Source organism: Vombatus ursinus, unplaced genomic scaffold (assembly GCF_900497805.2).
Source record: "Vombatus ursinus unplaced genomic scaffold, bare-nosed wombat genome assembly UNPS02007284.1, whole genome shotgun sequence".
Lineage (NCBI taxonomy): Eukaryota > Metazoa > Chordata > Mammalia > Diprotodontia > Vombatidae > Vombatus > Vombatus ursinus.
The window spans coordinates 25,819,292-25,836,060 of NW_020947062.1; the positions used below are offsets into that span (position 1 = coordinate 25,819,292).

Genomic DNA, 16,769 nt, shown 5'->3' on the forward strand with positions numbered 1-16,769 from the left:
ATCTTCTTACCCAGCTGGCACGTTGTGCCCACCCACTGCTGGGGGCAGATGCACTCAAAGCCATTCACCTGGTCAATGCAGGTGCCTCCGCGGGCACAGGGGTTGGATGCACACTCATCAATATCTGCAAAGAATATTCATGCAAGAGAAAAAATTCAGAAATTGGGGAATATGCAGAGATCTTGACCATCAGTCAGAGATACTACTTGAGGACCCATTGCTAGTCCAAGGCCCAGTGCTAGTGGCAAGAGCTGAAAGGAGAAGATGAATCTCTAGGAACCTCCCTCCAGAAAAAGAGCATTGCTGAGAATAGACAAAGATGAAGGTTCAAGAATCTATATGCTCTCACTTCTTTTCCCTTACAAAACCAAGCACAGTAGAACCCCTGCCCTGATCTTAGCTCCCTAAGAAAGCTAAACAGCTCCCTAAAGGGAAGGACTTCTGTTTTCCCTCTAGAGTAGCTAAGCATAGAGCTATACCAGGAGGATCCAGTAGACATTGGTATTTCCCAAGGTCCTGTCCTTGGTCTATTCTCTTCTTTTTCTACAATTACTCTCAGGACAATCTAATTTACTCCCACTGCTTCAGCTATCTCCATATGCAGAAGCCTCCCAGATCTGGATATCCAGCCCTGACCTAGACTCTGAGCTCTAGACCTGTGTTTCCAATGGCCTCCAAGACATCTTCACCTTAATGTTCTACTGCCATCTAATACACAACATATTCAAGTCTCTCCCCTTAAGCCTGTTCTTCTAACTTAACTATTTCAATTCTTGGCACTACTTTGTTCTCCATGTTTGAAACCCCTTTTTACTCTTCCCTCCTCTTCACCCGTATCCAATCAGTTACCAGGTGCTGTTGATTCCCCTCCCTTAACACCAATCTAGACTATTCTGTTGCTCGAGCCCCTTAGGGGGCTCCCCACCCTCTTACTACCCACCTACTCTTGCCTTCCTCCAATCCTTCATTCACATTCTGCCAGATCTGGCTTACAGGTTTAGTTATATTACGCCTTTACTCAAAATCCTTTAATGACTTATGAAGTTCAATCTCTTTAGCCTAGTATTCAGTCAACAATCAGGTAGTGAACAATAATTTATATATTAAACATTTAACCATGTGCCAGGCACTGTGCTAAATGCTGGGGATGCAAATAAAAATAGCATTTGCCCCTGTCTTCAAAGAGCTCATATACTAATAAGAGAGACACACAGGTATATTCAATAAATATAAAGACTAGAGGGAAGCTAATCTCAGAGAGAAGGCACTAGCAGCTGGGAGGACCAAGAATGACTTCCATCTCCTGGAACAAGCACATTTTTTTTCTTTTTCCCCATCAACTTTTTTCTCATCAAACTCCTTCCTATTACAGCAAATGTGGGCATTTTCCATATTTCCTTATATTGTTCATTATATGACTTGTATTCTCACATAAATTGTGAGTTTCCTGAGGGTAGGGAACCTGTCTTAAGCATTTCATCCCATGGCACAGTCTGGCACAAAGGTCAAAACTTATTAAAGTGACTGCTGAACAAACAAATGCATGAATGAATGAATGCGAGCTGACTGCATATCCCTTGTTCATACTGGCAAGCAATCAACACTTTTGAGTGTTGAGGATTACAGTCTATTTACTTAGATATTCTTTCCACTACCTGTACCCATTCCCTGGGGGGAAAAAAGGCCCCATGTATAAGCTGTGAAGTACCTACCAATGGCACAGGTGGGCCCACTCCACCCTGGGGGACAGTGGCACTCAAAACTCGAGGAGACTTCGTGGCAGGAGCCACCATTGGCACAGGGGTTAGACACACATGCATGCTCCACTGGGGAAAAAACAAAATTCCTGTAAGCCACTGTCTGTGGTAACATGCCAAGCCAAGAGAGGAGAAAAAGACACCATTCTCCAATTGATGCTTCCCTTTACCTCACCTCAACCACATTCCCAGTTACTATGGTTGAGGTCAGGGCATGTGTTTCTACAGGAAAGAGACCAATTGTTTTCATTTCTTATTATATCCTCCCAACTGCCCTAGGAAGGAGGCAGGATAAAGGTTACCATGCCCATTTTACAGATGAGGAAATTAAAGCCTGGGAAAGTACAGTGACTTTCATTATTACTTCACACAGTGAGATGGTGGCTAAATAGGGACTGGATCCCAAGTTTCCTGAGTATCTGCTCAGAGATCTTTCTACTGAGCCACACTGATAATAGTTTCTCAGCAGGGAAAAAAAAAAGCAACCAAGAGTCCCTTGAGGCCTCGCTGTAATGATGCCAGGAAGGAGCCAAGGCACCTTGGCACCAGCATTCATACCGATCTCACAGTTCTTTCCTGAGTATCCGTCAGGGCAGGCACATTGATACTGGTCTGGCTCTGCATTCATGCATGTTCCTCCATTGGTACATGGATGGTGGTTTCCACAGTAGTTCAGGTCTAGAAACATAGAGAGATAGACTTATATCCCACAGTCTCCAAAGTTACAGCTCCTATGTGTTATCAGATCTTGGGCAAGAATAGTCTCACTTCCTCAAATCCCAGTCCTCGGGGCAGCTACGTGATGCAGTAGACAGAACACCGGCCCTGGAGTCAGGAGGACCCGAGTTCAAATCCGACCTCAGACACTTGACACTTGACTAGCTGTGTGACCCTGGGAAAGTCACTTAACCCCTAGCAAAACAACAACAACAACAACAACAACAACAAAATCTTGGCCCTCAACACAAACCCACTGCTGGGGATCCTGTCAGGATCCCAGAGGAGACAACAGGAGTCTGACAAAGTAGAAAGGAAGTCTCTCTCTCCTCAAGCCCCTAGCCAATCCCTCTGTAAGTGGTCATCTAGCCTGTGCCTGAAGACCTATAGAGATGAGGAGCTCATTACCTACTGAGGCAGCTAATTCCATTTTTAGGCAGCACTAAATGTTGGCCAAGTTTTCCTCACATCAATAGTCTCCTTTTTATCAGATCCTGTTTTCCATCTTGATTTCTACTAGTCACTATGGCAAAGGTCCATTGAAATCCATTTAGATCTGATTTGCTTTTATTCTTCCCTTCCACATACTGCATAGAGAGGAGTTCCCATCCTCCTTCCATGCCAAGGCTGGAACTGAACAGCAAGTACCTTTGTCACAAAGAAGTCCTCCCCAGTTGGTCTCACAGTTACATTTCCAAGGCTCTGTACAGCTCCCATGCAGACAGCCAGGATAAGTGACACACTCATCACAGAACCTTCCCTGCCAGCCATAATGACACCTAAAACAGGAGGGAAAAAAAGTCAGTAGGTGCCCAGTCATATAGCTGCCAAAGGCATTTACATGCTATTCAACCCAAATACATCTTGAACTAGGTGCTAAATACTCCTTTGGGACTTGGCTCAAAGACAGAACATACACCCTAGTACAACTATGTGTAAAGAGTACTCATTTTCACTCCTTGAGAGCAGCCAGGAGAATGAAGGGAGAATACAAGGAACAGGGATGCTATTGCCTCCTGTTCCTTGCCAGACTTTTCTCATCTTTACAATGGACGGTTGATAGGTCACGCATCCGACTATGTGTAAGTCACGAGGCTAGGCACTGAACATAAAAATGATGCTGCTCACTTTTGTTTAGCAAGTTAAACTTTACAAATCACTTTGCTTGTACTATTTCTGTGATGAAAGCAGAATATTATTGTCCCTGTTTTATAGGCAACCTATTGTCCCTGTTTTAAAGGCAACCAAATCTCAAAACAGTTGCTTATGGGACATGTAGCAGGGAAATATTCGAGTCAAGGTTTGAATGTACAGCTCTTTTATGTGCTTTTTATGACACCATGTTGGCTCTGCTATATCTCTACAAAGACACCTATGAAGTAGGCCACACACTGAAGGAGTTAACATTGCCATAAGGAGAAAGATATGTATAAACACAATTCTGATACAAGGCAGAATGTGATAAGTAGAAACGTGAGGTGGAGACAAAGGGATATGAGAGGAGCAGTGTGTGTGTGGGGGGGGACGACAAAAGAGGGTGGAAATCAGAGATGGCTCAATGAAGATATTACATTTGATTGGGTCCTAAAGAAAGGGGAAAATCTCAACAGATGGAGATGGGGGTGAGGAATCAATTCTCCTTATGGAGGGTGGTGTGAGTAAAGACCAGGTGATGAAAGAAGGCAGGAAGAGAATGAGACAAAATGGGTCTAGTCTGGCTAAGTGTAGAGGGATGGTGTCACACTCAAATAGCAACTAATCGCTGTGTCTGCAAACTGACTTAGAAAACCACAAACTGCCTCCAGTTTGACATCTCTGGTACAGGGCACCGGGGAAGAGGACTAGTGTAAAGTAGCTGGTGAAGTGGAGCTTTAAAAATCAGAACTAGTGTTTATCTATCCTGCAGGCAATAGGGAGCCACTGAATTTTTTTAAGTAAAGGAGTAACATGATCAGACCTGTGTATTAGGTAGAGTGGAGGTGGGATGAATTAGAGGGAAAGGAGCTGGAGATCAGGAGACCAATTAGTCAGGAGTCTATTATTATAGTCCAGGTGAGAGTAGATGAAGGCCTGGGCTGGAGTGGAGGCTGTGGGAGTGGAATCCGAGAGGCCTGGCAGGAAGCAGCGGTCACAGCTTGGCCCCCGCAGCTATGGGATAGCCAGGCTCTAGTTATTTTGAGGTGGGGAGAAGGGCTAAATGGAGAGGGTCAGAGGGACAGCTGTCTTGTCAGTTTCCTCAGAGTTATTTTAGGAGCGAGTCTACTCTGTCCACAAAGTATCTGGAAGGACAGGCACTGGTGTCCTTACTTAAGGCATAGGAAAGCCCCCAAAAAGAGAACTACATCCTCCTGGGGGAAAGTGGGGTCTATAGACTGGGCAGCATGTCAGGATTCCACTCAGAGCCACTTTTTGTTTAAGTATTAATAATAAATAAAGTCTTTCTTCCCTGCCCCTCAAAATTGGTCTCCTTGTCCAAGGAGAAGGAACTCAGGATCTGGTTTGTGCTGCCAGGAAATAATAGATTTAATTATTCAGGTAGCATAATGTATAGAGGAGGACTGTGAAGAACTCCATGACTTTGGGCAGGTCAGGGGTACTCAGCATGCTCTAAGACTCTAAGTCACAGAAGAGGTTGCAATTTGCATTGTGAGAGACATTTCCTCACTGGGAATTCCCTATACCATCGAAATCATTAAATAACTCAATTTCTCCTCAAATCCCTTGGTTTGGAGAAACCAAATCAAACCAATCTAATTCCTGCGGAAAAGAGAGAGATGGAGACAGTTCGTGAGGTTCTAATCATACCCTTACCAATCTAGTTAGCTAGGAGAAAGTCATTTCTACTTTGATTTAAAAAATTTTTTTTTTCTTTGATCTTTTGATAGGGTTTCTTCTTAACAGTATGGATCACCACCCATCCAAGCCTTCTTTTCTTATTATTGTAAAATTTAAAGTTATGAACTAAAACAAGCATTTCCATAACACAATATAATAAAAAAAGATGATTGTTCTCGTACAATTCTTGACCAAATTTTTCTGAAATGATAGCATCTAGTCAACATGCTAGACATTGTCCTCTGGGTCTTTTCATAGGAAACAGAGAAGAAAGGAAATAGCTTTTCCAACTGTGCATAGGAGAATACTTAAAGCATAGTGGGGATCATAAAAGACAAACTGGAGAATTTTAAGTAGATAAAACTGAAAGGCTTCCTTTCCCCCAGATAAAATCAAGGTAGATGGAATCAGACAGACAGTTAAATGGGGAAAAAAATTCCTTGCAGAAAATTTCTCTGATAAAGATCTTTTATCCAAGATACAGAGGAAATTGATATAAATATATAGGACAAAGAGAGCCAATCTTCATAGATAAATGGTAAGAACATGAACATAGAACTTTCAAAAGAAGAGAAGAAAGCTATCAACAATCATGTAGGAAAAAAACCACTCCAAATAACCAATAGAGAAAAATAAATTAAAACAATTTTGAGGCTTCATCTCACACTCATCAGATTGTCAAATGTCAAATGAAAAGAGAACAAAAGAGGAAAATGACAATTATTGGAGGGGCTATGAGAGGCCTGAATTTTTCCAGCCGTTCTGGAAAGCAATTTGGACAATACCCTCTGATTGGAGGGTAGAGAAATGAGCTCTAAAACCTCCATTTAAGCAGAGACCTAGGCCAGCTGTCTTTTCACATCCCACCTGGCGGCACTCCTTTGGAATTCTCTATTAAGCCTCCGTGCCAGGCTTTGTGCATGGTCTTCTTCCCATAGGATTGTAAGCCTCTTAAAGTAAGGAATTGTCTTTCTTTTTCACATATGTATCCCTAGCACTTAGCACAGTGACTGGCACATAGTAAACACTTAATAAAGTTTACTGGCTATACCTACCCTTTTGAAGCAGTGATACAACTACTACTCACATATACCACAAGAAGCCAAAGAAAGAGGGAAATATATTACAGAATTTACTGTAGCAAACACCTGCAAAGTGGCTGCTCATCAACTAAGGAATGCCTGTGTAAATTACAGCATCTGAATGTAATATAATATTGCACTGTAAAAAATGATGAAAAGAATAGGTTTAGAGCAACCTGGGAAGACTTGTATGAACTGATCAGAGTGAAGTGGGCAGCATCAAAGAGCAATTTATATAACTACAATAATGTAAAGGAAAACAACTTCGAAAGAAAATGCAATGACTCATATGACTCCAGAAGACTGATAAAGTATGGCAAAGAGATAGACAGACAGAATGAAATCTACTTTTTCAAATAAAGCCAATATGTGTATTTGTTTTATTTAATTATACTTATTAATTACAAGGGAAGGATTCTACTGGAAGGGGAGAGAGTGTTGGTGGATAGTGACAGTGATGTAAAAAGAAAAATATCAAAACATATTTTAAAAATACACAGAAAGAAGCAGAAAGAAGTTGAGAATGGGACATGAGCAAGGCAATTTTGTTACCATTGTGTTAAATTCAATATCCACTTTTATCTGTTTACAACTCTTACCTTCTCTTTGTACACTGAAATGTTCCTGTTGATGTTTAGGTTCCTAATAATTTTTAACTGAAAATATGAAGCCATTATGGCTTATGAAAAAATTTTAAAGGAACCAACTATGAAGGCACTAAGCCTATCTAGCACCTCTTATCCCTCATCATCATTACAGGACTGGAACATCTTTTCCAGTTATACATGTAACCATCTCCGAAGTGGCAAGCTGCCCATGACGTTCTCATAACTGTCACATCACTGTGGTGAAATGTACCATTGAAGATTTTTAGTTCATCCCACTGTTTTTAAGTTAGACTCCACTTAACAGGAGAGAAGAGAATGGACTATGGAAGAAAAGAGATGGATCAAACATCCTGCAGGTCTTCCTGCCATGTCCCAGACATAAGTGACTTGCCCAGAATCACACAGCTAGTAAGTATCCGAGGCTGGATTTTGAAGTCAAGTCCTCCTGACTCCAGGCTCTACCCACTGTGCCACCTAGCTGCCCCAATCTCCCAGGCTTTTAGTGAATTCAAAGCTCATGCTTGTAAGACAAGGTCAATGTCAGGGTTAGTGCTAGGTTCTTATTAGTGACAGGCCCATGCCACTATGACATCATATTTGATGGTCACAGTCCATCTCTGCATGAGGCAATTCCGAGGCTGATTCCAAGAGACACAAAATGATCCTAGAGAAATCCTTTACTTGTACCACCTTTGTTTCTCTGAACATTCCTCACAGTAATTCAATTGTTTCCAGAGATACTTTCTATGTTTTCTCAAAAGGCTCAACAACAAGAAACTTGAGGTCCAACTCATGTGTTACTCCCTCCCAAGAAGTCAACCCAGATTAAACCTCCCTAATCTCTTCCCTTCCTAATCACAGAAAGCACTGACTATCTGTAACCATCTATTTCTAGTGCTTGATGACATTAGCTATCCCTTGAACAAATGCTATCCTTTGTCTTTAAAAGCGGGCCCTCCATTCCAACCACACTGTGGACTCCTTAAGTGCCAGGCCTACCCTCCTCTTAGTGCCCCAGACTGTGAGATCTCAGAGGATAAAACCAGGGTCTATTTGTCATCTATCTCCTGCAAACCAGAAAACTTTCTGAAGCCAGGAACAGTTTCAGTTGTCTTCTGAGATCCTTAAGGACATGGCTTGATTTTATCCCTCTATCTTTTCCCATAAAAAGATAGGCTGGGCACACAAGAGCTCAGGAATATCCATTGAATTTGAGAGTTGGAAGAGATCTCAGCAGATCTTCAGTCCAACCTACACCTCAAAAGGAATACCGACTACAGCATACCCAGTAAGCAGTGCTCCAGCCTTTTCCTGAATCCCAGTTCTGTCTTTCATAACCCATAATCTCCTCAGGACACTCATTCTACTTTTTGATTATTAGGAAGTTTTTACTTATATCAAACTTAAATTTCTCTCACTGCAACTCTCACTCATTCTTCTAGTAGAAAGGTAACACCTGACTTTGTCTATCCTCTTTTCACATTAGTCATCATCTCCCTCTGTTCCTCCCTGTCCTGAGCCCCCCATCTAGTTTCCATTAGTATTCAACTCTGACCTCTGAATCATTTTTTGCCATGTTTATGTTTTATCCACCATTCTTTCCCCATTTATATCTGGAGGAGAAGGTTTGGGACTCCTAGATGAATTATCTTGTATTCCAACCCATGTTATCTTGGACTGTGTGTATCATGTGATATAGATCAAGGCTATTATCTATATATATGCTCACCCTTGCCCACCACTCTTTGCTTTGAATTATTTTAGTCCTTGAATAAGGTTTGGAGTTGGCAAGGTACTTAATCTAATTCCCTGTCCTCATTATACAGAGAGAAAAGTAGGATTCAGCAAATGGGAAGTGGCTTAGCTAGGTCACTAAGGAAGTAACCAAATATTTGAACCTAGCTCCTCTGAGCCCAAATCCAGGGCTTTCTCCCACTATATCAGAAACTCAGCTTGGATGAGGTGCCAACATGGGACAATGCCTTCAGTTTCTCCCTTTATATCTGCATAAGGAAAAAGTAGTGCCTTCTTGACCAGGAAAGGCATGGAGATGTAACAGAGTCACAGCCCCTGCTATGTATCACCACTGAGACTCTGGTCAAGTTGTTCAGTCTCTCTAGGACTCAGTTTCTTCATCTATAAAGTGGAGGAAGAGATGTCCTCTAAGGTCCCTTCCAGGTCTAAATCTATAATCCTAAAGAAGCAAATAATGTCCTTGTTCAGTACACAGTTCTCTCTTTAAGCTTGGCTGCTAAAGGCACTCCAGGACAGCCAGAGCATCACTTGCCCAAGGAGGGTGAGGGGCAGGAAGGATGGTAAAAAATAGCCCAAATGAATGGAAAAATGATTCAATGTTGCAGTGACATGCACAGGATGGCGTGGGGCTGGCCAAGACAACGATAACTGGGTTTAAGGTTATTGGCTTAAAATGCCAAGAAAGGTTGCATTAGTCTGGAACCTATTTTTTCTTTACAAATAAAGAGGTACACTAAAGTAGAATAAGAGAATGATTTCAGAGCCAGTGCTTAGGCCTGGAGTGTCCACTGCTGAAATGTCTGTGTTCAGAACCTAGCACAGGCCCTAAGAGGTGTGAGGGGGCCAAACACCTCATTGCGCCCTGGGAAATGCTATTTCCTATCACTCTTCACCATTTCCCTACCCCCTAATCTCCTACACACACACACACACACACACACACACCCCCACCCACCCCCACCCCCATAAGGTCAGCCAGAGCCAATTCAGACACAGTTTTTTTTCCCAGAGGGAACAGCACATAGAACTATAGGCTGAGATCTTCTAGGGCAATCTCTTCATGGCAGAAATGAGAAAACTAAGGCCCAGCTAGAGGAAGGGGCTTATCCATGGTCACAGAGGATATAAGGATCAGAGATGGGACTCAGACTCTGAGCCTTGAATTATAAAACTAGAACATTGTTATTATTACATTACTCTTTAACATTCAATATAAACCTATATGGAAGTCCCCTCCCCCCCTTTTTAAAAACAAACACCTGATTCAGGTTCAAAAGCACATGTAAGTCTAGTAATTGGTATATTCGCTTGATAAAATGCTGTCCTTTATCCTTAAATATTTTCTAACTACAGATTTTAGAATGTTGGTGTTACAAAGGATCTTAGTAATCATAGATCACTTCCCTCACTGTACGGATGAGTAAACTTGAAGCTTGGAAAGAAGTGACAGAGATAGTTTTGAAGGCAGAAGCTAGGGCTCCTATTTCCTCATTCAGGGTTTCTCCCACAGTGTCCAAATAAGGGATTCAGTCCCAGGAAACAAAAGAAGGTAATCTTTTTCTCGAAGGAGGAAGAACTATTTTTAATCTTTGTATCTCCATCACCTAGCACAGTGCCTGGCAAATAGTAATCACTTAATAATTGTTTATTGAATGTATGAATGAATGAAAAAGCCCCTTTCCCTAGAAGGAAATCCTACAGGGTAAAGAGAGCGAAGACAGTTAGTTCTTTGTTGCATTCTACTCTACCAATGGGAGTAGGATGGTTACTAAGATGTGTTGGGGAGGACTGTCAGAAACCCAGGGTACCAGAATTCACTGCCTCTATCATTCACCACTAGTGTACCTTGCACGAAGCATATGGAAAGACAAATCTGGGAAACAACACATAGAGTGGTTGGTTGCACTTTCTGGAACTATGGTACCAGATGATAATCCCTGAATTTGCAGAGACAAGTTTCAGCTCAATATAAGAAAATACTTCTTAACAATCAGGAAGGAGAGAAGGAGGGAGGCACAGGCAGTACCTGAAGATCAGTAAGACAAGGAAGAAATAAATCTGTCCCTCTTGACGTGGACTCCATCTGTTCTCTCCTTATAGGACTCAACTGGTGCTTTCGTCTCCCAATCTTCCCCATATGAAGGAATGCTGGCCTGAGATTCCAGATACCTGGGATTGGGTTCAAACCCAACTTCCAACACAGTACGTGGCAAGTGGCAAGTAAGTCACTCCCCCTATTGGAGCCTTGGATTCCTCAGCTGTAAAATGGGGATATCTGCACTAAGTACCGCTTAAAACTACTGTAAAATAAGAGCTTTGTAAGTATTAAAGTATCCTTTAGAATATTTATTTTGTAAAACATCATATAAAGGGCCAAGGATCATATGCTGCATATCCACTGTAGTTCTCCTACAAAATCAAATTCACCAATTTTGAGATAATCTCACCATATAGGAACACTTTCTGTTCACGTCTCTCTTTGCATGGCCTGGAGCACACTGCAGACATGTTTGAGCTGCTGGAGATTTCAGATTCCTCTATGGCTAAGCAGATCCCTTTCCCCTGAAATGGGGATGGGGAGCAATGATGGTGAGAGAAGTTTGACTGTCATCTTGAGGAGTCAAAGGGCCAGGTTCTGTTACAGCTAGAGCATCACAGAAGCTCAGAATCATAAGGCACTATAGAGCATCTACTCCAAACCAGGCAAATGGTCACAGCTAGCCTTCACCTACAGTATCTGGAGAAGGGGAGCCCAAATTTCCTGAGAAGTCCATTCTTCTTTTGGATAGCTTTAAATTGCTAGGAAGTTTTTTTTCTTTCTTAAGTTGAACTGAAATCTGCATCTTCCCATTGCTCCTAGGACTGCCCTCTGGGATGAAGCATTAGTCTAACTCTAATCTATCTTCCAGAGGATATCACTCCAAATACTCAAAGACAGCTACCACGTCCTCCCTAAGTCGTTTCTTCCCCGATTTCTGCACTTGATCCTCATGTGGTACGATCTCGAGATCCTTCAATACTCTTGTCACACCCCTCTAGAAAATCTCTAGGTTATCAAATGTCTTCCCTAAAATCTGCTGCCCAGAGCTCTATCTTAATGCAGTCTAATATCAACTGAGCTTTTCATGCTGTTATATCACACTGTGGCCCCATATTGATCTTGCAGTCCACTAAAATTCCAAGAGTTTTTTCAGATGAACTGAAAAAAGTTCTTATATATGTGAGGTTGATTTTTTGAACTCAAGTCCAAGACTTCACTTTTTTTCCTATTAAATTCTGTCTTATTAATTCAGCCCAGTGCTCTCAAACTTTCTCAGTTCATGGTACCCCTTGTATCAAAGTAATTTTTTCATGGTGCCTCTTGCCCAAAAGAAATACCTTACAAGTTCTGTTTATTAAGCAATTCAGTCCATACAATTTAGTAAGTATTTATGTCTTAACTCAGTAGCCATTTGAAAAAAAAATCATTTAGGTATTAAATAACAACTAATAGGATGTATGTGTCTTTTGGTAACACTTCACAACTCCTCAAATGTTGGCATCTGGAACCTGCTACCCTAATTACACTGACTTTTGCACAGCACTGAAATTTTATCACAGCAACTGCCAAAAACCCATCTTCACAGAGACATATTACAAATGAGACATCTGAGAAGTTCCAGTGTAGTCAAAAATACAAGTACAAAAGCAAAAATATATCTCAAACATTTCAGAATGTTACTCAAAGAAATGGAGCATAATATAATACTGAAACCCTGAACTACCTTGAGCTAGTAGATCACTCAGTGTTGGAAAGATGATCCAACATGTGTGTTAGACTGTGTTTCCCCCCAAAATTTAAGATACCATATACATACATACATATGTATGTACATATGTATTTGGACATGGCCAAAGTTAGAATTTATTTTGCTTATCTATATATGTTTATAGGAGCTTTTGTTTTTCTTGCTTTTTTAAATGGGAGTTGGGGAAGTGGAAAGAAGAGAATGTGGACTGGAAAACAAAATAAAATTAGATTTTAAAAAGAAAAATTATGAAAGACAATTCCAGATACCTAATTTAGAGGAAATTCTGGGTACTGAAAGACAATAAATACCTATAGACCTGACTAGTAAATCTTGTATAGAAGAATATTGGTAATCCTAGTATTTTCATTAAAGTTATACCAAAATCCTTTAAAAAATTAAAATACCTCACAGTACTCTTTGAATTCACTATGGTGCCTTAGGGGGCCATGATGTATAGTTTGGGAACTGTAAGATCCTTTTGGATTCCAATTCTGATATCTTATGGGCTGACTATCCTTTTCACTTTGTCCTCTAAAAACTTGATTAGCATGCCACTTATAACTCTATGCAAGGCAGTGATTCAAATGTTAAACTGCATAGGTCCCTTTGGTAGTATATTGGAGACCTTCTTCCACATCAACATTGATATTGAACCATGAATACTCTTGGAGTCAGCCATCCTACCAGTTCTGAATCTGCCTAACTGCGCTATTGCCCTAGCTTAATCAGTCAACAAGCATTGATTAACATTCAGAATGTGTCCTTATCATTCCATGAGAATAACATGAAAGACATAAACTGTATCTATAGCATCCCTTAACCTACTAGTCTAGTAATGCTCTCTTCCCCAAATGGAAATGAGATTGGTCTGAGACGATAAGGTTGTGCTGGCTCTTTGTGATCACTGATTCATTTTCTTTCTTTCTTTCTTTCTTTTTTTTTTTTTGGAGGCAATCAGGGTTAAGTGAATTGCCTAGGGTCACAAAGCTAGTAAGTGTCAGATTTGAAGTCAGGTTCTCCTGACTCCAGGGCCAGTGGTCTACCCACTGTGCCCCTCAGCTGCCCCCCCCACACCATTCATTTTCTAGCTGTTCACATTTCTTTTATAACACACTCAAGAATTTTGCCAAGAATCAAAGTCAAGCTCATTAGCCTTTATTTTGCAGATTGAAAGTCAAAATGTTTGCTTTTCTCCAATTCTTCAGCACCTCTCCCATTTTCCATAGCCTTTCAAAGATCACTGACAGTGGTTCAGCAATCACACCTGCCAGTAAAATGAATTTGTCACGGTGTTCCATTACCAACTCCTATTTATCTTGAGTATCAAACTCCCTCATTAGTCATTTTTGCTCCATCCTTCCCAGTTCAAAGATCATTCTTTCTGGCAAGAATGGAGAGGGAAGGAGAAGAAGTATAAGAATGGAGTAGCTCTGTTTCAGTCCCTTCAGTTACCATCACTACATCCACCCAAGCAGTGGTCCTATTCCTTTCTCTGGTTCTCCTCTTTTCATCACGTAACTTTTAAAAATCTTTGCCCTTAGCTTTTTAAAAAAGATTTGCCATGTGGTTTAAAAATTTTTTTTTATACATCACCAAATTTATTCTCCCTCCAATCAATTAATTAAGAAACATTTGTTAAGCACCTACTACGTTCCAGGCACTATGCTGAGCACTGAATTTTTCTTCTGACAGAACTTAATTCCATTTTTAATTTCTTGCTTCATTTCTTTCAAGTACTTTGTAATATTTGTGGCAAACGTTCTCTCTGTGCAACTCTTCTTGTACTCATTATACAGTTATCCCTTCCACATCATAGGGGTTAGGGGTGCGGCACCCCCTCTGAGCACCTGACACTGGCTTCCATCCTTCCTGGTGTGTCTGCGCTCATAGCACTGGCATATTTCAGCATCCCTAGTCAAGGTTCTGCAGTAGGACATTCCCTGACAGCTGAGGGCTTCCAGCCTCTCTGGGGAATCCTGGTCAATGTATGGTTGTCACCTTCTATTCCCCTTGGTTCTTCCCACATCAGGGCATTGCTGAGGGTTTTTCAGGCTGTTCACCGGAGCTTAAACATGTTTTCTTCTTCCATTCCCCATGGCTTCTGGCTGTCTTTTTGTATAACCTTGCAATTTCTTTACTATTATTCAACATGGTACCCTTTTGAGAACACTGATAGAGAACATGGGGGAGAGATGTGCTCCTCTACAATATTTCATACTGCCATCTTAACCAGAAACACTTCCCCTACTTTTTAAAGGTTGAAGTTATCATTATAGCAAGTTAAGAAATTAACAGATGTACACATAACTGAGGTCCCCCATTATTACGCTATGATTCCTCTGTTGGGATTGTTTTCTATTCTCATCTCATTCCTTTTTCTATCCAGGTCATCTGTCCAATAACAATTTTGCCTCTGTTTATCTTCACACAAATGAAGGGCTTACTCTGTTCCTTTCTTTCTGGGTTGTTGGATTGGCTCACATAAACATATCTTCTTAATATATAATGCTATTCTGGTGCCAACACCCCACACCTCTCCCTTAACCTGTACTGTTCCTTTTCAATACATTACACCCATCCAGAGATACAGTCCAGAATCAGTTCCACCAAGGCTTAGTGATACCGATGTGGTTACATTTGCTTCTCTGCACTATCATTCACTGTATTTACTATCTACACTTTGTTCACAATAAAACACAGGTTAATATGTCTATATGCATTTATCTTGACCCATGTTTTATTACTGAATCCTTTCTTGAGTTTGGTCTTGTATGATTTTCTGGGTACCTCTGGCATTTTCTATGGTGTCCAGTTTGTTAAATGTAGACAATTTTCTCCCTCTCCTTTACTTTTCAATTTAAAGTTTTTTTTATATTAGAACCACAATCAGTGTCATTGGACCAAAGAACCAGAGCAATGAAATCATATACCTTTCAAGGATTAAACTAAGTGGCCCTGGGCTAGTATCTGATCTCCCTACCAGTCTGTAAACTCAATGGAGACTAAGAATATCTAAACATTATCTAAATACTGCATCCCTTCCTCCCCACCCTGACATTACCTAGCACCTTCCCTGCATAAAGGAAGTGACTAATACTTGTTTGTTGCACCATCCTGTACTTCCCATTACCTGGACTTATTCCTTCATATATAAGAATAAGGGACTTCAAATAGATGACTGCTTCCAGAATGTAACTCTGTGGTCCTTTATGAATGTGAGGTGCTAAAGGATTTATGCCATAAAGCCAGAGAGAATGAGAAAGTCCAGAGACCTTGGGGAGAATTTCCCATTATTTGATGGCTAAGTGGCTTCATCTTGCTATTAAGCCTCAAAGAGCAGCCTCCACCCCAGCACTTAACTGCTGGAATCCAAGTGGAATTACTTGATGTCCAAATCGAAGAGCTTATTCCGGGATTTAGGCCATGAGGCATTATAATCCAATTTAATGCCTTAGCTCTAAGTAGAGGAAATGGGCCTTTTAAACTCATTTGTAGACTACAGCACCAAATTAATGGTCTCTGCTGTTGTTCATACAATGACCTGTATCCCAGAACTCCCAGACTGTGAGCACGAGGAAAAGTCTCTCTCTCACACCCAGTCTTTCCTCCCATTTTTCATTTCTATTATTGACTCAGAAAGTGGCTATTGTTTTTACCTATGAAGGGAAAGGTGGAGATACTCTAGCAACCTGGAACTGAGACTGGGATTGTTCTCTTAGATGGTCCAGAAGATTTAACTCACGTCTATCAACACAGCACAGTACAAAACAACTCAGCAGTGGTGGGGTACGTTTCCCCCACCTCCTCAATCCCAGACAAAAAGAGGTTTCATTTCACAACTTAATTCAGCTTCTCTTTCTGGCAAGCCCATTACAGTACAGAAAGCAATGAATATGGAGTCAGACAACCTGTGTTTGAATCCTGGTTCCTCTCCTTAACCACATGTGTGCCCCTGGGGAAGTCACTTAATGAGGTTTTCTCATCTTTAAAATGATTGGGTTAAACTAAATCTTAACCATTCTTAACCATTTTGTCATGCACCCCTTTGGAAGTAGGATGAAGTCTATGGATCCACTCTCAGAATGACATTTTAAAACACATAAGATAAAATACATAGGATTATAAAGAAAAATAATTATATTGAAATAGTCCATCAGTCAACGAGCATTTTTATGCCCACTACGTACCTATCAAAAAAAGGCAAAAAAAAATCCTGCTGTCAAG

The 16,769-nt window shown here is 40.9% G+C and overlaps 1 protein-coding gene across 3 annotated transcripts in view; it reads right to left on the reverse strand.

The window, feature by feature from the left end:
* JAG2 (jagged canonical Notch ligand 2) overlaps positions 1–16,769 on the reverse strand; it is a 138,901-nt gene that overhangs the window by 41,208 nt on the left and 80,924 nt on the right. For all 3 annotated transcript variants that reach the window (XM_027849190.1, XM_027849189.1, XM_027849191.1), the window contains 4 exons: positions 3,123–3,253; positions 2,316–2,435; positions 1,713–1,826; positions 11–124 (listed from right to left, as the gene is read on the reverse strand). In XM_027849190.1, coding sequence (XP_027704991.1) covers positions 11–124; positions 1,713–1,826; positions 2,316–2,435; positions 3,123–3,253 — 479 coding nt within the window. The remainder of the gene's footprint in view (positions 1–10; positions 125–1,712; positions 1,827–2,315; positions 2,436–3,122; positions 3,254–16,769) is intronic.